Source organism: Orcinus orca, chromosome X (assembly GCF_937001465.1).
Source record: "Orcinus orca chromosome X, mOrcOrc1.1, whole genome shotgun sequence".
Lineage (NCBI taxonomy): Eukaryota > Metazoa > Chordata > Mammalia > Artiodactyla > Delphinidae > Orcinus > Orcinus orca.
The window spans coordinates 95570595-95593800 of NC_064580.1; the positions used below are offsets into that span (position 1 = coordinate 95570595).

The 23206-nt window shown below is 41.5% G+C and overlaps 1 protein-coding gene across 1 annotated transcript in view; it reads right to left on the reverse strand.

Moving 5' to 3' along the window:
* GUCY2F (guanylate cyclase 2F, retinal) overlaps window positions 1-23206 on the reverse strand; it is a 90564-nt gene that overhangs the window by 18697 nt on the left and 48661 nt on the right. Inside the window, exons 9-14 of the mRNA XM_004281529.2 lie at window positions 15656-15832; window positions 13185-13341; window positions 7685-7834; window positions 3695-3843; window positions 1272-1435; window positions 283-475 (exon numbers count right to left, since the gene is read on the reverse strand). Of these exons, the coding sequence (XP_004281577.1) occupies window positions 283-475; window positions 1272-1435; window positions 3695-3843; window positions 7685-7834; window positions 13185-13341; window positions 15656-15832 (990 nt within the window). The remainder of the gene's footprint in view (window positions 1-282; window positions 476-1271; window positions 1436-3694; window positions 3844-7684; window positions 7835-13184; window positions 13342-15655; window positions 15833-23206) is intronic.

Here is a 23206-nt window from a genome sequence, read left to right on the forward strand (position 1 = left end):
ACCTCTCCTTAGTCCCAGTTCTAGAAAATAGCTCAAAAGAAATCTGACTGGCAATCTCTTGCCGGGTTGAGATTGTTGTTTTGGAAAGTGTGAAATTCTATGCATTCTATTTGGCCTTCATTTCCAATGGGAGACCAATGGAAGTAGTGTACTATTTACATTTTAATTCCTAAATAACAGCATTCAATACAATTGCATCCTTCCTTCCATTTTGGAGTACACATAGGTGAGCCTCATATCAAAATTTCTCTCTGGAATATACTGCTCTGCTAAGTAACGTACCTTGTATACATCATGACTGCCAATGATGGCATCAAAGAGTGTGTACAGGTCATTGAGAAGATCCACCACCTCGATGGGCTCACTCATGGCTGAGATGGTAGTGAAGCCCACAATGTCACTGAAGTACAAGGTGACCAAGTCAAAGCCCTCAGGTTCAACCGTGCAGCCCTTTTTGAGGGATTCAGCAACTGATCTGAAAACAGACACAGCTATTCCTCAGAGGACACAGGTCTCCCTCCAGGCCACACAAAACATCTGCTAGAACACAACTTCTCCAAAAATCACTACCAAGTAAGTGATAAGGAAGAAAATGTCACCTGGATGCAAACACTCATTCTTTCATCTATTTTACAAATAGATATTGAGTGCTTACAATGTGCCGGGCACTGTGACAGGTGCTGGGATGCAGCATGGAGCAGAGAGCCCTGATCTGTACCTTTGTGGAGTTTTTTTCAACTCTCTATCCTTCCTCAGTTCCCCCCAACAACTCCACCCCACCTGAGGGGGAAATGTTCCCAGGCAGCTGCCTTTGCATGAGACTAGCTTCCCCAATTATCTCCTCGAAGATCATGTTACAACATGATAAGGTGCCTTGGAAATTTTGGAAATTGTAGCAACACATAAGGCTTTCACCTAAGGAAGGAAAAACATAGAAAAACAACCCTGCTACTTTCCTCGAGGAGCTAAAAAATCTGCCTCCTTTTAATTGGTCAACTTCCAGGCAAAGTCATGAAGTGACACATAGAAAAACCGAGGCATCAAAAACTTAAATGACTAGCATTATCCACAAGCAGTGGAAAATTAGGAAGTGCGCTCTGCCCCCTTGGCTTTCCAATTCTTCTTTGATTTGAAGGTGTGACTCAAACCTACTGGGAGTAGAGAGTGTACAGGACAGGGGGAGGGAGCAGTTAGTTGATGGGTAATTTTTTTCTATTTTTAATAGAACACATTGTTACAAGCATTCACACTCCTCAGGTGTTCACACATACGGTGGTAGCATCTGTGTTAGAAGCTTTTCCGTCTTCTGTTTTTCAATTTCCAGCTCTTCAGTCCGCTCCCGGATCAGATCTTCCAGGTTGTTAGAATATTGCTCCAGCATCCGAAGCATAGAGTCAATGATATTAGTCTTCTTCCCTTTATTGAAAGTTTTAAACTGGAAGTAAACAGAAAGAGGAGCTAGGGAATTCTTCTTAAACTTAGAGGTGATGGAACAGGACCCCCTTATCATAAACCCCTTCCTCTAAAATGAAAAGGCAGGAGAGGTGACCCCAAGTATAAAGAGGAAAAGTCACTACCCACCCTTATTGTCACCCTGGCCCACTCACAGGGCTCTTTTTCCCTGAGTAGTTCTTCCCCTACCCTTCTGGTTCTTTCAAGTCTAAGCAAAGGTGCTCTCCAGGCAGGATCCTTCGGTTCTGAGATGCTAGCACCTGAATAGTTAGCCACTTCAAAGGCACCAGGATTTGGTCTTGAGCTCAGGCCAGTTGTGAGTGGGGTCAGGGGAAGAGGGCAGGGAGTGTTCTTTTACTCTTCTAGATCATCAACCTATAAAATCATCCTTATCTTCTAATGCTACCATGTTGCATGGTTCTCGGACAGTGGGAGGTTCTTTGACCTCTTAAATACGACCCAAGCTCGACGTGGTAAGATCTACCCCTATTTCTTACCATGGGGTCCAAGAATAATGGTGTCTCCTAGCACTTGGCCTTCATGTCAGTCAGGGTCATGTAGAAATTCAACTGGTCTTGCCCCTGGTCCTTTAGAGGTGGCTGCATGCCACAGATTTTTAATAAGCCCTCCCGGGACCCTGTTCATTTACAGAGACAAGGAGCTTGGCATAGCATTGGAATCACGAGGGGTAACCCCTCCTTATTGCTGTATTCAGCATGCAAAATGCTGGGCTGACAACAAGGGAAGACTGGTGGTAATTTTGCTCAGCACATGCCTAGGAATCTGTCCCAATGAACCCTTTTATACAGCTGAGCCACACGTGCTCTATATAGCACTCAATGTCCCAAGGCTAACACTAGGAGTTTCCTTCTTAGCCTGGTCCAGATCTACGTGTCCACCAAGGTCCTACAGTAGCCAGCTCAGATGCTTTGGGCGCCCCCTATTGCCTAACCCAGGGAGCCTCCCTCTCTTCCTCTTCCCATTTCAGTTTTATTAGCTGCAGGGAGTTGGGAGGCTACCCTTGTCTTTCAGACAGTCCAAACTTCCACTGAAGCATTTCAGTGAGGGCAGCTCCAAGCAATCTTGTTTGAAGGTCGTATGATGTGCACTCCTTCTATCTATCACCGGCTTCTCTGCTGCCTTCTGAAATAACATCTCTAGCATCAACACCAGGGCAAATGCTTTTTCTCCTGCCTCATGGTAAGTTTTCAGAAATTTGACCTTCATGGTCCTTTGCCTTTTCCATACTATTGAATACCTGTTTGAGTGTCCTCAAAAAACTCAGCCGGGCTAATGGAGGCATTGTTACCTGGGGACACGGATGACTTCATATTCAGGGCCCCTCAGGCTTTCAATCCAAGTCTTTCTTTTTTCCGCCTCAGATACCTGCCACTCACAAAGCATCTCGGTGCTGTACCCTAGCCAGGCTCCAAAGCCTCTCCGCCAGAGCTGACACAGCACTCCCAGAGAGCACCCTCAGCTTCGGTATCCTGTAGCTTGAACAAATCCCTCAACAGCGTGCTCCAACAGAGGAACCACACCCTAGCAGGGCTCCCTTAGCAGGGCTCTCTCTGTCTGCTCCCCATTTCCCCCTTTTAATCCCCAACTCTAGGGAAAGCGTCAACCTCTTTAGAAACTCAGTATCTTAAGGAGAGAGCTTATCACTTTTTGTGCACTCCATTGCCTCAAGTCATTCCCCAGAAACCTGAGGAATCCCCTGCTCTTGTACTCCACATTTGCACTTCCTTCCATCTGGAACACTGTTTCAAACACCCCATATTTTCCCTGACCCTCCAAAAGCAATCTGGCTTCACTTAAATGGGATACTCATCAGAGTTCTCTGGAATTTCCAAAGCAAAGGGGGCTCTACGAGGATTCCCATCTAGTCCAGGATACATCTATTCCATCTTCTAATGGTCTCAATGCCATTGTCCTGCAAGTGCCTAGTGGCTCAACTCCATCTTTGAAAGGTCAGTTAGATCGGATTGTGGATGGTCTGGAACAGAGGTTCATCAGATAAAGAGCACAAAAACCTATCCTTGTGCTCTTGGAGGATGTGCTGGGGATGCTTCAGCACCAAAGGCCTTCAGATAGCCAATTCCACGCTTCTTCCCCAAGACGAACGCCTTTTTCTCTTGCAAGAGGTTCCACAGTGTGATGACAACCCACGGAGTTCATTTTAGGTAGGCTGGTTTCAGTACGGCTTCTGGGCTGTGAGTGTTAAGATTCACGGAGTCCTTACCTGGTTAAATATTTCATCGAAAGTTGGTCGCTGTTCTGCAGCCTCAGCCCAGCACTGCTTCATCAGCTGGAGACATTCTGGAGGGGCGTGCTCGGGAGGAACCACTGGTCTGTAGACAGGAGGAGGCTTCTTAAGTCTTTCTATGATTTCTGTCCAGAAGCAAGAAGAAAAAGGTCTACAGATTGTGGGGAAAGCACCAAGATTCGGCAAAGATAATTGAGTTTTAGCCAAGAATAGGGTTGGTCAGGAGAAATTACAAAAAGGCAATGTCTTTTGCTTTCTCCTTAGGTGGCCTGAATATAAATTGTATCTGAACAAAGCCTACATCAATCAATGGAGGAAGGACTGAGAAACTAATCAATTGAGCTATTGGTATCATTTAAGCACAGCTTTATTCTGCTTCTGCTAGATATTATTTATGTTTTCATTGAAGTATAGTTGATTTACAATGTGTTAATTTCTGGTGTATGGCAAAATGATTCAGTTTATATATGTGTGTGTGTGTGTGTGTGTGTGTGTGTGTGTGTGTGTGTATACACATATATATATTCTTTTTCATATTCTTTTTAATTATGGTTTATTACAGGATATTTAATATAGTTCCCTGTGCTATACATTAGGACCTCGTTGTTTATCCATTGTTTCAATGATCTGGCTCCTTTCACCCACCCCCAAATCATCTAAGCCTCTCAGTCTCTACAGTAGACCCAATTAGCCCCCGCTGAAGGCCCAGGCCCAGCCCAGTTCCGGGCTATGGGTCCTGCCTGGCCCCTAAGGTAAGGGAATTAAGAACTCCAGTAAAGGGACTTCCCTGGTGGTGCAGTGGTTAAGAATCCACCTGCCAACACAGGGCACATGGGTTCGATCCCTGGTCCGGGAAGATCTCACATTCCGTGGAGCAACTAAGCCCACGTGCCACAACTACTGAAGCCTGTGTGCCTAGAGTCTGTGCTCCACAACAAGAGAAGCCACCGCAATGAGAAGCCCGCACACCGCAACGAAGAGTAGTCCCCGCTCGCCGCAACTAGAGAAAGCCCGCGCACAGCAATGAAGACCCAACACAGCCAAAAATAAATAAATAAATAATAAATTTAAAAAAAAAACCTCCAGTAAATCGTTCAGGGCCCCATTGGGATCCTTCTGGCTGCTGGTACTTGAACCCCACTTTCAGTGGAACATTAACTGTGTATCAGACTATGGGCCGAGCACTTTGCATGGTCTCTCTGCTTCCAGCCTCGCCTTCAATAAACCATTCTGAAAACATGGATTTGGCCGTGTCACTTTTTTGCTTAACATCCCTTCATGGATTTTTATTACCCACAGGATAAAATCCAAGCCCCGACTATCTCTTCGGCTTATTTCTTTTTTTTTTTTTTTTTTTTGGTTGAAGAAAGATTTTACTGCACATGGAAGTTGGAGCTTCCATTTTCAAATTTAATGTCCCACATTTCTCGGAATAGCTTTATTATTTATTAATTTTTACTGGTGTATAGTTGCTTCAGCTCATTTCTTACCCCTAGTCCCCTCTCCACACCCTTGACTTTAACATCCTCATCGTGAACCAAACCTTGCTTCCACCACCAGTGTGCCTTTCCCACCCCTGCCTTGGCTGTAACACTCCAACAGCACTGCTTTATACCATTGTAAGTGTCCCCTTGCCTCCATGAAAGAATTTCAGTTGTTGCCTCTGACTTCTCAGCTCCTTGTGACACCACACCTTCTGCTCTGTTAACCCAGGTTGGCCCACACCAGTAATGGTTTCTCCATCACATCTCTCACCCTGCCCCCAGTGCAATAGACTCCATGGACGTCGACCCCTTGGAGTGCAACCGCCCCATCCAACTCTCTGGTAGAGGGAGTCCCTTTCTGAGAACACCAACGAGTGAAATAGGTCACCTCTCTGCTTAGGCCCAGCATGATTTAGGTCCTCAAGGAGCTCACAGTTTAAATGGGAGGATAAACAATGACCAGCAATATAAGTGCTCTAGCAGATATATGCACAGGAAAACACAGAGGGGACACCTAACCCACACTGAAAAGGTCAGAGAAGGTTTCCCAGTGGAGGTGACATGAGCTGGATGAGGCAAGGTGGGGAGAAGGTAGGGGCAACACGTGTGGAGGCACAGAGGTGGGAGGTAGTGATTTCAGGGCACTGCCAGTCACGTGCCTTAGCTGGAGTATGGGGAGTGACAGAAGATAAGCCTAGAGAGGTGGCTAGGGACCAGATTGTGAAGGGCCTTGTACCTCATGTGAGGAGACTGGGCTTCATTTAACTTGTGATGAGGAACTGTTGGGGGGTTCTAAGTAGAGGAGTGAACTAAAACTCCGAGTGGGGCAAGAGACAACTAAGTATTTTAGGTTTGGTTTGGTTTGATTTTGCAGTTTTTAAATCTTTTATTTTGAAATAAATTTAGACTTCCAGAAAAGTTGTAAAAATAGTACAATAATTGCCTATATATCCTTCACTCGGTTTCCCCCTAATGTTAGCAAATTATTATTTTTTTCTTTTTTGGCCATGCCATGTGGCATGTGGGATCTTAATTCCCCGACCAGGGACTGAACCCATGCCCCCTGCAGTGGAAGCGTGGAGTCTTAACCACTGGACCACCAGGGATGTCCCCGAATGTTAGCAACTTATAAAACTGCAGTACAAAGGAAGTTAATATTGGTACAATACTATTACTAATCTAGAGTCTTTATTTGAATTTCATCAATTTCCCCCTAACGTCCTTTTTCTTTTTTTTTTTTTTTAACATCTTTATTGGGGTATAATTGCTTTACAATGGTGTGTTAGTTTCTGCTTTATAACAAAGTGAATCAGTTATACATATACATATGTTCCCATATCTCTTCTCTCTTGCGTCTCCCTCCCTCCCACCCTCCCTATCCCACCCCTCCAGGCTGTCACAAAGCACCAAGCCAGTATCCCTGTGCCATGAGGCTGCTTCCCACTAGCTATCTACCTTACTACGTTTGTTAGTGTGTATATGTCCATGACTCTCTCTCGCCCTGTCACAGCTCACCCTTCCCCCTCCCCATAACCTCAAGTCCGTTCTCTAGGAGGTCTGCGTCTTTATTCCTGCCTTACCCCTAGGTTCTTCATGACATTTTTTTTTCTTAAATTCCATATATATAACGTCCTTTTTCTGTTTCACAATCCAATTCAAGATCCCATATCGTACTTAATTGTTATGTCTCAGTCTCCTCCAATCTGTGATGGTTCCTCATTCCTTCCCTGTCTTTCAGGACTTTGACACTTTTGATGAGTACTGGCCAGTTATTTTGCAGAATGCCTCTCAGCTGGGGTGTGTCTGATGTTTTCTCATGGTTAGATTGAGGTTATGCATTTTGGGGCAAGAATACCACGAGGGTGGTATTGAGCCCTTCTCAGTGCATCATGGCAGGGGTACATGATGTTGATGTACCTTGATCACTTGGTTAAGGTGGTGTCTGCAGGATCCTCCACTAATAAACTTACTCTTTTTCCATTTGTAATTAGTAAATATCTAGTGATTTCATACTTTTAGAATACGTAAACATCCTGCTTCCCCTCAAATTTTGCCTGGTAGCCAAAGATTCTGATGGGAGATAAGGATGAAAGACTATGGCGTGTCACAGGGAAAGAATGGGAGGACTTTTGACATCCAGGAGCATCACTGAGGGGGCACTGAAATGTCTGGCAGGGGGTGTCTCAAAGGAGTAGTAGGGGGCTGCTAAAAAAAGGACTAACGTAAGTCCTGTAGGCCCTTGGCTTATGTCACAGTTTGGAAAACGACCAGCTTCTTGGGTGAGGGTTATTTCTTCCAAATGCCTAAAGCTGTCTGGCTCCAAGTCCCACCTGCACACAACAAGGGCTGCTTGCAGACCAGTGGGCAGTTAGCACAAACACGGAATCGTGTTCACTCTTCTGGCATATCGCAGCAGCCTGGGTTGGCCTGATGATCTGGGTCATGGTGGGCTCCTGGTACCCTTTTCTCACCTCCCGCTTACCTTTGGCAGGCAGATCCATCATGCAGAATGGGGTGCCCCGGACCATCACTTCTTGCATGATGATGGCAAAGCTATAGACGTCTCCTGCAAAAGAACGTAACCTGCTGCCCCTCGGGGCTCTCAACAGTTCAGGGGCCATCCACAGCAACTCTGAAAAGAAAGCATTGTGTAATGAATACAGGGCGGATTAACTGACAGCATCTGCAATGCCCTCGAGGGCTCCAAGGGTGCTGTTTCATTGACTGCTTTATATTGGTATTAAGACAGACTGGCATGCTAGTGCCTCCGCGCCCCCCCTCCCCCTGGAGTCTGCATTTATGAATCTAAGGAATTACTCTCAGAGAAAGCATACTACTTTCCCCACACCAGGACCACGCGGGCAGACACAGCGGAGGTGTGGGGAAGGGCAAAGAAGCTCGAAATAAAAAAACTATCTGGTGCTGACTTTCTTGCTCTCTTGAGCCTGCAAGTAGCAGTTGGCAGGCTTCCAGGGAAAGGCGAGTGCCCTGCCCGACTGGTTGCCATGGATTTGCTGTGTGCTGAGATCTATATGTGTCTGATAATTTGACTGTGCTGGGGCTCGAGGAGTCATAAGTTGCTTTCTCCAGGTCTTATCTAAGAGGATTAGAGGATCCCCAAGTCTCCTCTGTTCCTTGCAGAGCAAAAGGGTGCAGCAATTCCTTCAACTCAGTTCTGCAAATATTTATTGAGGATTTACTATGTACCAGGCACTGTGCTAACGACAGGGGCAGTGCCAGAGATGAATTAGACCTTGCCTTTGCCCTTGCAGAGTTCACAGACCAGTGGGCAAGACACACACGTGTACCCCTAACTGCAATACAACAGAGATAGTGATGAGGGCCACTATATAGTGTAAGGAAATGAATCTATTAAAAGCCACTATTGAGAACCCACTGTGTGCTCTGCTGCATTTCAGACCCGAACAGGGAAAAAAAGATATTATCTCTGCTTTCAGAGAGTTATGGCAGAGACTCAGAAATTTGGGGCGAGGGCCCCTTAAGCAATATATAAAGAAATACCAGTTAATAATATAAATTGAGTAGTCAAAAATTGGAGGGAATGCTTCATATTGAAACATATGAAATTCCATTTCTGTAGATCAAAAATGGTTCAATATTGGCAATTCCATGAGGTTCAAGCTAATAAAAAAACTGAGCTGATCAAATTAATCCAGGAAGGCTTCCCGGAAAAGTTAAAGGAGCTTGTTAAGAAGGTCAAGGATGCAGTTTCCTAGAGCCGACGACAGGGTAAGGGCTTTGCAGGGAGAAAGAACAGTATGTGCAAAAGAACAAGAGGTAGAAAGGAGCAAATTGCGGATGGGGGTGCTGGTAAGCAGATTAGCTTGGCTGAAGAGAAGGGCTCTGTTAAGGAATAATGAGAAATGAGAAATGAGGTTGATGAAGTGGGGGAGGGAGGGTGGCTGGAAGAATGAGGGCAGAAGGTGAGAGGCCCTGAGAGCCAAATGAAGGCATTTGGAGCGAATACAAAAGGCAGTAGGGGTGCTGGAGCTGGAGAGGGATTTGATGAAAGCCGTGTTCGGGAAGATTAATCTGGCAACCTGCACAAACTGGATTGAAGAAGGAGAGAGGCTGGAATCAGGGAGACCGGCTAGGAAGCTATTACAGTAAGAGCCAGAGGCGAGGTGAAAGGGGCCTGAATGGGGGCAGGGGCGACGGCAGCAGGATGGGGAACGAGATATATAGGTAGGCTACAATGGACAGGGAAGGGACAGGGCTGGGGACAGGCTCAATATGCTCTTCCGAGGGGAGAGAGGTAGAGTAAACAGCAGGTTGATGTCCAGATAGGGAGGCTGGAAAAGAGTGCCTCCTGAGGGTGAAGGTGGCATGCGGAAAGCGCTGGCTAACTTTTCATCTTCTCAAATTTGGGGTATTGGGAAGGGAGCCCAAAGGACAGGTCCTATGAAGCAAGAAGGAGGATAAAAGGTCAGAGATGATTTTGGTTTGTTAGCGAAACCTAGGAAAGAGAAACTCACCCTGGAAATTCTTACTTTGAGGCAACTCTGATCAAAATGGTGGAACAGGGAATTCTAGCCTCACCCCGAATCACATACTCATCTCTCTTTGCCCTCCAGGTGTCCCCAGCCTTTGTCCCCCAACTCGCCTGCCCCACCACCCCTGTGAGTCTCTGATACGCTCACTATAGTGGTTTTGCCCTTCTATCTCCTCACCTAGGAGAACTGATATTTGCAAATAAAGCCAAAAAGATTGAATAACACTTTAGTCAAAGGAATACATTTCTGACCATGGGATTTCAGGCATACGGTTTTGGGGGGAGGGAAAATGGTATGCAGCTGCTTCTTCCTGGCATCCTCTCTCCCTGCACATTTAAAAGCACAAGAAGGAAAACAAAAAGCACAAGAAGGGAAAAGAGGACATGACTCTCTGGTAAAAAGCTGGGTTATTAAATACAATCACTACCAAACAGTATTTTCAGAGAGCACTTACATGTATGTTGTTAATGGCTAAAATGAGGCTTTATCCGCACTATACTTATGTAATTGAGAGTGGGCAGTAATGAATACACTTACAACCTGCCCCCATTTCCCATTCCCACTCCAGAGCCAAGTAAGAGCCACTACCTACCATTAGACTTGAACTCTCAGGAAAAAAAAAAAAACTAGAAAAATCACTTTGGCTTGTTTTGTGTTTGCTGGAGCTACTACTAACTCTTGAGCCCTGCTATGGTGATAAAATCAACCTTGGAGAGCCAGTGTGGTGTGGTACAAGAGAACACATGATGGAAGTCAAGAGACCTGGGTTCACAATCTCAACTTGGTCACTGATCAGCTCACCTTTCTGAACCTCAGTTTCCCCATCCATAAAATGGAAATTGAACCAGATGATCTCCAAGGGCCTTCCAATTATAAGATTCTATTAGCCCTGTCATCTAAGGCAGGGAGCCTCAAATTTCTTTATTTTATTTTATTTCATCCATTCATTGATTCAACAAACATTTACTCCACCAAGTACTGTGAAAGGCACCGAGGGAGGCAAACCTGTTTCTCACCTTCACAAAACTTACAGTTTGGGGAGGGAGAGAAGACAGCTAATTAAACATGTAATACCAACAAAATGTGGTATTACAACAAAGTTCAAAGCCTTAAAGGATCATAAAGAGGAGAATTTAGCCAAGCCTAAGGGGTCATGGAAAGTCTCTTGAATCAGTGGTATTTAAGTTGAGCCCTGTGGGAGCAGGAGAATCTAGCCAGACTCAGATGAGTGGGTAACAGAGTAGGAAGGGAAGAGTGTCCCAAGCAATGGGCACAGCATGCGTGAAGTTCTGGAAGTAAGAGAGAGCCTGGTGCAAATAAACAACTGGAAGGCAGTCAGCATTGCTGGAGCACAGAGACAGAGGAGGGAGTGGTTAAGCACAAGAGGTCCTCACGGCCCAGACCATGAAGGGCTTGTAAGCCACGTAAGAGAGTTTGAACTTTATCCTAAGAGCAATGGGAAGCCATTCAATGAATTTTGGCACCGTTGTAACATGATCAGATTTGCAGTTTAGGAAACTCCCTCTGGCTGCAGTGTGCAAAGAATGGACTGAGCATCCAGATTGCCCTTGCAATTTGGAGAATGGAATGAAACGTTAAGAGGGAGAAACAGGGAAAGAGACAGACACAGTCCACCGAAAATAAAATAAAATAAAATAAAAATAAAAATAGGGCTTCCCTGGTGGCGCAGTGGTTGGGAGTCCGCCTGCCGATGCAGGGGACACGGGTTCGTGCCCTGGTCCAGGAAGATTCCACATGCCGCGGAGCGGCTGGGCCCGTGAGCCATGGCCGCTGAGCCTGCGCGTTCGGAGCCTGTGCTCTGCAACGGGAGAGGCCACAAGAGTGAGAGGCCCACATACCGCAAAAAAATAATAATAATAAAAAATTTTAAAAATAAATAAATAAAAATAAAAAACACCCACTGCAGCTAGCTTTCCTCACTCTGAAACCAGAGCTTCTTAAGTTTGAAAGTAGCCAACCTGTGAATTCAATGGAATTCTGGGAAGCTGGACATTGTGTTTTATCTTTTATAGATGAGTAATTTTGATAGGAAGCTAAGTACTTCCCACTCTACAGTGGTCGTCCCAACATCCTAGCACTAACACCAGGCAACTACTCCAAGCTTTCAAATTGGGATTAGCCGAATAATAACCATACGACTAAGTCGTCAACAAGAACAGGCCCACAGAGAGAAATAGACGAAGAGAGAGACAGAGACAGAGAGAGACAGAGAAACAGAGACACAGAGGAAGACAATAGCACCTGTTGCTATTGTGATTACCATGAGCTGCAAGTCCTTCAAAGCGTGGATGGGCAGAGAAAGAGGAAATTGTTACTAAATGTTTTAATTTAGCTGCTAAGTGGCTGCACGATTCGGGCAAATCTTGAGACTCAGGTGTCTCATCTGTTAAATGAGCAAGTTGGACCGGATGACTCCCTAAAATTTCGTATTCCACTAGCTTTGTAAAGCTCAAAGATGATGCCACTGATGACCGGACTGTGTCTCTATCCGTGCATGTGTCTCTCTGTGTCCTGCACTCTTCATTCCTCCTATAAAGTCAGCAATTTTAAAGCTTATAACACCAAAGATCATTTTAAGAATATGAGTATATGTTGTCATTTTGCATCTCTCCCTCTCTGTGTCTCTTCTGGGTTGTCTGTTTCTCTGTGTTTTTGTGTCATTATTTCTCTTCTTCCCCCTTGCAATACCGGTTAAAACTTTTAATGTGCAAACTTCCTATATGTATTTAACCCTATTCATTTTCTCTCCTTACTCTTTCTCTTTCTTCCTCCCTCCCTTCCATCAATTCATTCCCTCATAGTTCTCAATCACCCACTCCCAAGCCCCATCTCAGGTTTCTATTTCTTTGATCTGTTATGACCTCTACAGGCATTGTTTGGTGTTGCCACACGTGCACTAAATAGAAGACAAAAACACAAAGTGGACATTACAGGCATGCCTACTGATTTACTAGAAGGCCGTAGTTCGGTCTGAAGCCATCCCACACAACCCACAGAGCATTTACTTGCTGCCGACCCCCCCTTTGCTTCTTTCTCTCTGACAGAGACGGTGAGGGTAGGCTCTAGCGACATCCCATTCCAGAATGGGCTTTGTGGGAGTCCAGCTACCAAATTACCTTCCATTCAATCTGACAAGTATTTATTGAGCACCTACTGTGTGCCTAGTGCTCAGCAAGTTCCTCCAGGGACACCTGGGGTCTCCACACAATATAACCTAATCCTGCCACAGCAGGAACTCAACATTATTGCACTGGCTTTGTTCAGAAGGCTTGGCTGCGCTGAGATTACAGCCTGCAGACTTCATTCAACTCCTTTGGCTTGGAAATGAGGCTGCTTTTCAACAAAAGTGGGGAGTTGAATCAGCCTGAGGCTTTAATTCAGGGCATGTTCTCATTTGAACTTTGGAGTTACCTTGTGTGCATCAGAAGGGTACAATACATCGCTTACCTTCCGCAGAAGGTTCCTCTTGGGAGAGTCTTAGCGTTTCCAAGATGTCATTAAAGCCATAATCTGTCACTTTGAGTACAAAACGCCCATCTACCACACAGTTCCGAGACTTCAGCCTCCCATGAGCAAACTCTCTGTGATGTAAGTACTTCATGCCCTGCAGATGATACAAACAGGATTTATTTAGCAACTTATTTAACTATTTGGGGCTTTTAGAACCACTTTCTGAGATTGTTAATGGCATGAGCTATTATGATCTAGAATTCAGCCTTTTTCTCTTACACGCAGGCAAAGCAAAACTCTGACAACAAGAATCGTTTCCAGGTCCCTTCTAGCGCTAAAATTTTACGTTTTGATGAAGAATCATATCTTGTGGGCATAAAGAACTGTGTGTTATTGGAAGATTTATTGACATTTCAAACACAGATAGATCTACACATATATAATTGTCAAGAATTTGAAGATTCTGATTTTCCCCCAAAAGGTGTAGCCAAACTCTCATCTACTACCGGCAGGAATGGAAATTGGTACAGCCTTTTGGGTGGGTAATTTGGAAATAGCTATCAAAATGGAAAGTATGCGTACCCTGTGACCTAGGGATTCTACTTCTCCAAGGAAATGCTTGCACATGTGCACATACACAAGAATGCTCCTTGCAGCTCTGCTTTATATTATATAATTGGATGTATAATAAATATCGAGAAGGGACGTCCAAATTGTGGTACATCCAACCTATGGAATATTCTGCAACAATTAAAAATAATAAGATCAATTTGTATGTACCGATAGGGGACCATATCTAAGCCATAAAGTAAGTGAAAAGGAGTAAGTTGCAGAACTATGTGACAGTATGTATTTTAAACAACAAACAAAATCTATAATGTATGTAAATACACGAAAAATGAATTGCAAGGCTAATCACCAAATTGTCAACAGTGATTAATTTGGGGGGAAGATATGAAGGAGGATTGAGTAATTGTCAGTATTTTCCCAATATATTTATATCACTTGATTTCTAAATTTAATTGAATGCATTATTTTTATAATTAGAAATGTCTTATTTTTATAATTTATATAAAATATATTAAAATTATATAAAATATATACAATTTATTTTTTATATATTTTTAATTAAAAATAGACAATAAAAAAGAAAGCTGAAAGCAAGAAAGCTGACACTGACTGCTACAGTTTGCTTGGCAACCTTATATGACATTCAAATGTGATCTACCAGGACTTTACCAGATGGGTTTAATCATTCACATATAAATACATCCATTTTCTAGTGCAGTCATCTCGGGACTGTTTATGCTGAGTCCTTTTAAGTATCTGGCTCTACTTTGCCACCTGACACCCCTTTGTATTTGTATGCTTTACATCTTGCACCCTAGGAAATTCCGTAGTCCCCAGTACTTCCAAGCAGAGTCTATAGTGGGGGAGATTTCTCCCTAGGTGTCTAATGCTTAGGTTTCATTCATCACGGGTCTGAGAGGACTCATTTAGAGGACTCTCCCTTAACTCACGGGACTTTGCTTACAGAGTGAGTGGAAAGAGTATTAGAATAGGAATTAAGAGATTTAGATTGTATTATTAGCTCTGCCACTTAATAGACAGCTGGTAAATGTTTATTGAGTATCTACTATGTGTGGTAGACACTATATAACAAAAACCTCATTCAGTTTCTCTGAGCCTATGTAAAAGGAGGATAATCACACTTCTTTTATAGAAAATTGGAATGAGATTATGTCTATAAAGCTACCTTGAAAAGAGTTAGGCCACAATACAAGGGTCAAGACTGTGATTAATATGCAGGAAGCTCAAAGACTATTGGCTATCCAAATCAGCCCACGACAAGTGCACACAGACACAATTTTCATATCACTCTAGGGAGTTCATAGACTCCACTGAAGCCCATCCATGGACCCATCTGTGAACCCCGTTGGCTGTTAATAGTCCTTGCCTCTGAGAATGGAGGTGCTGCCTGGTAGAACCGATGGTCTTTTGGCTTTCTGGTCATGCTGAGTTCCACATCTATACCTATGGTATAGACCTATGCAAAGACCCATCACCTAGTTCTAGACTGAACCACCTTTTAGAACGTGAAAGCCAGGAGATGGGGCTAAGCAGAACCAAAGAGCCTGGGAATGAGCACTTTCCCACATCCAGAAGGCAGAGAAATGGGATGGAAGAAAGGATTGCTTAAGGCAGAAGAGTGCTCAATAGCTATAGGAAGTAAAGACAAAAATCTGGCCCTCAAACAGGGGAGCAGGTGAGGAGCAAGCAAACTCTTTCTGTATCAGGACCTTATAACAGATATGGACAAAAGGGCTATGAGAAGAAGTGAGGGCAGACACAGGGAAGGAAGGTGGAGGAGTAAGAGCATCATAATGATCCAAGGCAAGTGAAACATCCCAAAATATTGAAGTTCTAATCTACAGGGAAAATCCTGGATTTTCAGTCTTTCCATTAACCTTGATGAGATCCAGCAGGAGTGATGATTTAAACATCCAATCTAGTTTCACATCCTGATTTGTCAGTATGTCTTCCAGGCTCCTTCGGGAACAGAATTCTGTCACAATGGCAAACATCCCCGAATCATAGAAGAAGCCCACTAAAGGGTTAATATTCTCATGACGTAGGTCCTTCATCTGGAAACAGAGGGAGAGAAGAGAGTCACAGCTGTTCTGTCTCAATTGGAGCTGGGGCCTTCTTCCTGATTCTTTAGGGACACTGTGGAGTGGAGCTCAGTGACCCAGGAATACTAAAGAGGTTAGTACAGTAAGAGGTGGAATAGATTGTCTTTCCGTGAATATTCATCTATGCAGCATCTATTAAAATAAATAGCTTACATAAACATCAGGCCAAAGCTTACAAAATTTGTTTCAGAAGAAACACTTCGAATTTTGACTACATTTTACTTTTGTATCCATTCATTTTTTTCCACTAATGTGAGAAGCATTTAGTGTGTCTCAACAATGTCCAAGGCATTGGACTGCATGCTAGTGATATAGAGATAAACAAAATGAAATCAATATCCTGAAAGAGCTCACATTTAAAGAAGGGTGATAGACAAACAAACTGACAGCTGTATTTCCCTGTGAAGTGGTTTCTTATGGGAGAATGGGATGCTGGTAGAGTTCAGATGGTAAGTATCTAATTCAGTCTGGGAGATCTGGCTTCCCTGAGGAGGTAATGTCTAGACCATCATGAAGCGCAAGTAAGAGCTGACCATGTGAAGGTGACATGGTGGGAGGGGTTGAGAGTGAGAGCATGTTATGCTGAGGAAATTGCAACAGGTTTAGGGTGGCCAGAACACAGTGCAGAGGAAAGAATATGAGACACAAGGCTGAAGAGATAGGCTTCCCTGGTGGCGCAGTGGTTAAGAATCCGCCTGCCAATGCAGGAGACAAGGGTTCAAGACCTGGTCCGGGAAGATTCCACATGCCACGGAGCAACTAAGCCCGTGAGCCACAACTACTAAGCCTGCGCTCTGGAGCCCATGTGCCACAACTATTGAGCCCACGTGCCACAACTACTGAAACCCGTGCACCTAGAGGCTGTGCTCTGCAACAAGAGAAGCCACCGCAATGAGAAGTCTGCACACCACAACAAAGAGTAGCCCCCACTCAAGACAACTAAAGAAAGCCCGTGTGCAGCAATGAAGACCCAACACAGCCAAAAATAAATAAATAAATTTATAAAAGGCTGGAGAGTTAGACAGGCGCCACATCCTGTGCAGCTTTGAGAACCGTGCTATAGAATTCGAAATTAATATTACGGTCACTCAATAATTGTTATCTATTATTATTACTTTTTAATGGGGGATGAGAGAGAAAAGGGCTCCATTTTTGCTTCTAGATTTCTACTTGGATTCCTGGATAGATGGCAGTGATATACATCAATATAAGAAATTCAGGGATGTTTTAGTAGTGGATATGTTGGTGCCCCACCTATATCCCCTTTACAGTGCATCCTGCAGCTGCTGTAAATGTTGGCTGGTAACTCACAGTCGCTCCATTCTCTGGAAAATTGTCCTAGAGGCTAAGCCAAAGGGGAGCTATCTTACTTGAAAGGTTAGGGCCCACCCACAGACCTCTGCTAATGATTGACTGACTGGGAAAGGTACAAAAGTTCAACTCCCTCACCTCAAAGTGGAACTCATGGTATAACTTGTGCTCCAGTATTTCTCCCATAAAATCATACTGAAGCTAGTCTCAAGCTGAGATCACATACTTGCCGAGCTTTTGCTTCTGCCTTATCCTGCATCCTCACTCCTTTTCTCTTGAGAGCATTCTCTCAATGAGTAATTTGAACAAGAATCTCCATCTCAGGCTCCGCTTTTAGAGAATCTGACCTAAGACAGTGGGAAAGCAAATTCTGGGTGATGGGGACAGCTGATTAATTCAGTTTGAGACACATTAAGAATGAGGTGCCTGTGGAACATCAAGGTGGAACTATTCCAAGGAGATAGTGTGTTCTAGCTAAATAGACTTGGGAATTGTAAACATGTAAATGGTAGATGAAATTAATGGGAGTGAATGAGATAACCCAAGGGAAGCATATAAAATAAAAAGAAAAGCGGGGGGTGAATATCAACATTTAAAAGATGGGAAAAGGAAGAACATCCTGCATAAAGACTTAGAAATGAGGCTAGAGAAGTGGAGAAAGGCTTATTTAGAACAACATTATGAACACCACAGGAAGAGTTTCAGGGAAGTGAGGTAAATGCCAGAAGGAATTTCAGGAAAATGTGATGAATACTAGAGAGGTCAGGTAAGATGAAGACAGCTACACCTAGACACATCATAATTAAACTCCTAAAATCTAAACTTATGCAGGCAGTCAGAGAATATACAAAAACCTCTTCATGATTAAAAAAAAAATTCACAGAAAATCAGAAGTCAAAGGGACATGTGTGAAAAAACCTTCAGGTAACATCAAACCCAAGAGTAAAACATTAAATTCTTTTCCTCTAGAGTCAAGAGCAAGACAAGGATGTCTTCCTTCACCATTTCTACTCAATATTGTATAATAGCATCAAAACATTGATGAGAAAAGTTAAAGAAAACTTAAATAAATGAAGATCTATACCACATTAATGGACTGGAAGGTTCAGTATTGTTAAGATGTCCATTTTCCCTAAATTGATTTATAAATTCATATAACCCCCTATGAAAAATTCCAGAAGGCTTTATTGAAGTAATGAACAAGTTTATTCAAGAACTTATTGAAAATTAAAATAAACTACCCTATCCAAAACAATCTTGAAAAAGAACAATTTGCAGGAGCTTATACCACTTAACTATAGGAGTTACTCTGGAGCTGTGATAATCAAGATAGTGTGATATTGGCAGTAGGGTACACTAATGAGTTAGTGAAACAGAGTACAGAGTCTAAAAATATACCCACACATATATAGTCAGTCAACTTTTCACCAAGTTGAAAAGTTAATTAAGTGGAGAAAGGAAAGGCTTTTTAAAATAATTGTTACTGGAACACTGGATATCGCTATGAAAAAAAAATTAACCATGACCACTATCTCAGTCCATACATAAAAACTAATTCAAAATGGATCATAATCCTAAATCTAAAATCTTGGAATTGGCAAAGATTTTCAAGCCACAAAATAAAATCATAAATTGGATTTCCTCAAAATTAAAAATTTTGCTCATCAAAACCATTAAACAAACAATCCACAGACTGAGAAAAAATATTGTAAAACATACATCTGACCAAAGGAAGGTTATATAAAGAACGTCTACATTTCAACAATTAAAAGGCAAAACCCTCAATTTTTTTAAATGGGAAAAAATGTGAACAGACAATTCACAAAAGAAGATATACAAATGAATTATAAACACATGAAAAGATGCTCAATAACATTAGTCATCAAGAAAATGCAAATTAAAACCACAGTAAGATAACATTTTATACACCGTAGAAAGGCAAATATCAAAAAGACAAATGTTGCTGAGAATTTAAAGCAACTGGAACTTTTGTACATTTCTGACAGGAGTGTAAAATATTGTAACCAATTTGGAGACCTGTTTGGATGTTTCATATAAAGTTATACGTACATCTACTCTATGACTCAGTTTGTCTATTCTTAAGCATTTACCGAAGAGAAGTGAAAATACATGTTCACAAAAATATCAATACTTGGACAAAAATGTTTATAGTTGCCTATGAAGAAATACTCAACATACTAATCATCAGAGAAGTGCAAATCAAAATGGCAATATGATATCATCTCCCACCCATTAGGGTGGTTACTATAAATTAAAAAAAAATAACCAGATAATCACAAGTGTTGACAAGGATGTGGAGAAACTAGAACTCTTGTGTATTGTTGGTAGGATTGTAAAATGATGCAACTGCTATGGAAAACAGTATGGAGGCTCCTCAAAAAATTAAAAATAGAACTACAATATGATCCAGAAATTCCACTCCTGGGTATATATCCAAAGAATTGAAAGCAGGATCTCAGAGAGATATTTGCACACCCATATTCATAGCAACCCAAATGTCCATCAAGAAATGAATGAATAACATAAAATGGAATATTGTTCAGCCTTTAAAAGGAAAGAAATCCATTCACACTTTACCACATGGATGAACCTTGAAGACATTATGCTAGGTGAAATACGCCAGTCACAAAAAGACAAATACTATATTATTCCATTTATATAAGGTGTCTAAAGTAGTCATATTCATGGAAACAGAAAGTAGAATGGTGGTTAACCCAGAAGAGGGGGAGGGGAAAAAAGTGAGCTGCTATTTAATGGGTACAGAGTTTTATATTTGCAAATTGAAAAAGTTCTGGTGATGTGTTTAACAACAATGCAAGTATATTTAACACTGCTGAATTGTACATTTAAAAATAAAGATGGTAAAATTTATGTTATGTGTTTTTTCTTAATTAAACAAATATTTATAGTTGTCTTAGTCATAACTCCAAAAAACTGGAAACCCAGCCAAATGTTTATCAACAGGAAAATTATAAACAAATTGTGATATATTCATAAAATGAAATACTACTCAGAAATTTAAAAAAGTGAACTGCTACTGATACCTGCAAAAACGTGGATTTAATCTTAAAAATACTATGTTGAGAGAAGAAAGTCAGGCACAAAAGAGTATATAGTCTATCATTCCACTTATACGAAATCCAAGAACAGAAAAAATATTAATTCATGATGATAGATATCAGAACAATGATTGCCTCTGGGATAAAAGAAATGACTGAGAAGGGACACGAGAACTTTCTGGGGTGATAGACATATTCTGTATCTTGTTTTGGGGAGTGGTTACACAGATATATGCAATATATGCAATTATCAAAATTCGCTGAACAGATAATTCATTCATCAAATTATACGTAAATAAAAAATGTCTTTTCGAAACACAATGAGACATTATACTATGTGAAATAAGCCAGTGACAAAAAGAGGTAGCTAAAGTAGTCAAATTCATAGAAGCAGAAAATAGAATGGTGGTTATCAAGCGTTGAGGGTGAGCGGGGAAAAGGAGAGTTTTGTTCAATAGGTACAGAGTTTCAGCTTTGCAAGAGAAAAGCTGTGACAATCTGTTGCCAAAAAATGTGAATATGCTCAACACTTAGAGATGGTAATTTCTGTCATTTTATCATAATTTAAAATTAAAAAAACACAATGAGATACCCATAGAAACCTACTAGAATACTAAAACCCAAAAGACTGACAAGACTACATCATTGGTGACGATGTAAAGGGAGCTCTCATAACTAGCGTGTAGGAAATTAAACTAGGAAAGGTTTGATAGTGTCTTATAAAGTTAAACATATACTATATTTTAACATAGAAATTCCACTCCTAGGTATTTACCCAAGAGAAATTAAAATATGTGTCCATAAAAAGACATAAAAAGCATATTCGTATCAGTTTTATTCACAATAGCCAAAATTGGAACCAGCCTAAATGCCCATCAGCAGGAAAATAGATAATTACATTGTGTTATATTCATGCAATTGACTACTACTCAGCAATGAAAAGAGCAAGCTATTTATACACATGATAACACGAATGAATCAGTCAGTATGCTGTATGATTCCACTTATATGAGGTTATAGGATAAGCAAAATTAATGCAAGATAGACCAAAAACCCAGAAGAGTGGTTTTCTTTGGTTTGGGGGGGAATGCAATAATTTACTAATGAACACAAGGGAACTTTCTTGAGAGAAAGAAATGTTTTATATCAGGGGTCAGCAATCCTCTTCTGTACCTATAGTAAATATTTTAGGCTTTGCTGATCATGTATAGTTTCTGTTGCATAATCTTTGTTTTCTTTTTTTACAACCCTTAAAAAATGTAAAAAACATTCTTAGCTTCCAGGATGTAAAAAACAGGCCAGGATGTAAAAACTCTGCCAACCCCTATTCTATATCATAATAGAAGTCTAGATTATATGGGCATATCTCTTCATCAAAATTATATATCTATGATATGAGCATTTCAATGCGTGTAATTGTACCTCAGAAATACAGAACTGCAAAATAACAACAATAATAACCAAGTTAGAGATGTGAGAAGTGGGTGGAGGTAGAGATGAAATAATAATGGTAGAATGTTGATAATTGTTGAAGTTGGGTGACGGGCATATGGAGTTTGTTTATATCATTCTGTTTATTTTGTGTGTTTGTTATTTTCTATAATAAAAGTTTTTTTTTTTAACATCTTTATTGGGGTATAATTGCTTTACAATGGTGTGTTAGTTTCTGCTTTATAACAAAGTGAATCAGTCATACATATACATGTGTTCCCATATCTCTTCCCTCTTGTGTCTCCCTCCCTCCCACCCTCCCTATCCCACCCCTCCAGGCTGTCACAAAGCACTAAGCCAATATCCCTGTGCCATGCGGCTGCTTCCAACTAGCTATCTACCTTACTACGTTTGTTAGTGTGTATATGTCCATGACTCTCTCTCGCCCTGTCACAGCTCACCCTTCCCCCTCCCCATAACCTCAAGTCCGTTCTCTAGGAGGTCTGCGTCTTTAATAAAAATTTTTTAAAAGAAAAGAAAAACTTCCAGGATGTAGCTGAAGCAGTACTTAAAGGAAGTTTTCTAGCTTTAAGTGACTGTATTGGAAACTAAGAACGGTTAAAATCAACTATAAAAACTCCAGCTCAAAAAACTAGAAAAAGAACAAATTAAAAGCAAAGAAACTAGAAGGAAAGAAATAACCAGAATACAAATCAATGAAATAGAAAGCAGACATACAACAGAGAAAAATCAACAAAGCCAAAAGTTGATTTCTGGAAAGGATTAATAAAATTGATAATCTTCCAGCAAAACTGATCAAGAAAGAGAAAACACATATTGTCATTATCAGAAATGAAAATGGGCGCATCACTACAGATCCTAAGGCTACTTAAAAGATTGCATGAGCATATTATGTACAACTTTATGCCCGTAAGTTTGACAACATATATGGAATGGACAACTTCCTTTTAAGACATAACTTACTGAAACAGGTATAAGAAGAAATAGAAAGTTTGAATAGTCCAATATCTATTCAAGAAATTGAATCTGTAATTTAAAATCTCCACACAAAGAGAAGAACGATAGGAATCTAATTAAAGAGATTCAAGCAGAGAACTGACAAGATCAGGTTTGATTTTGATTCAGATTGCAATGTGGAGAAAAGATTTGACAATGATAAAAGTGGATATGTGTAAAGACAATTGCCAGTGGTTGCCAGGGTTTATGGGGAGGAAGGTGTGAATAGGCAGAGCATAGAGGATTTTTAGGGCATTGAAACTATTCTGTATGTTACTATAATGGTAGATACATCATTATGCATTTGTCAAAATGCATAGGATGTACTACCCTCTGAACCCTAATGTAAGCTATGGACTTTGAGTGATAATGATGTGTCAACTCTGGTTCAGGATGTTGATAGTGGGGGAGGCTCAATTTTTCTGTGAACCTAAACCTGCTCTAAAAACTAAACTGTCTCTTTAAAAAAAAAAAAAAAAAACAGACA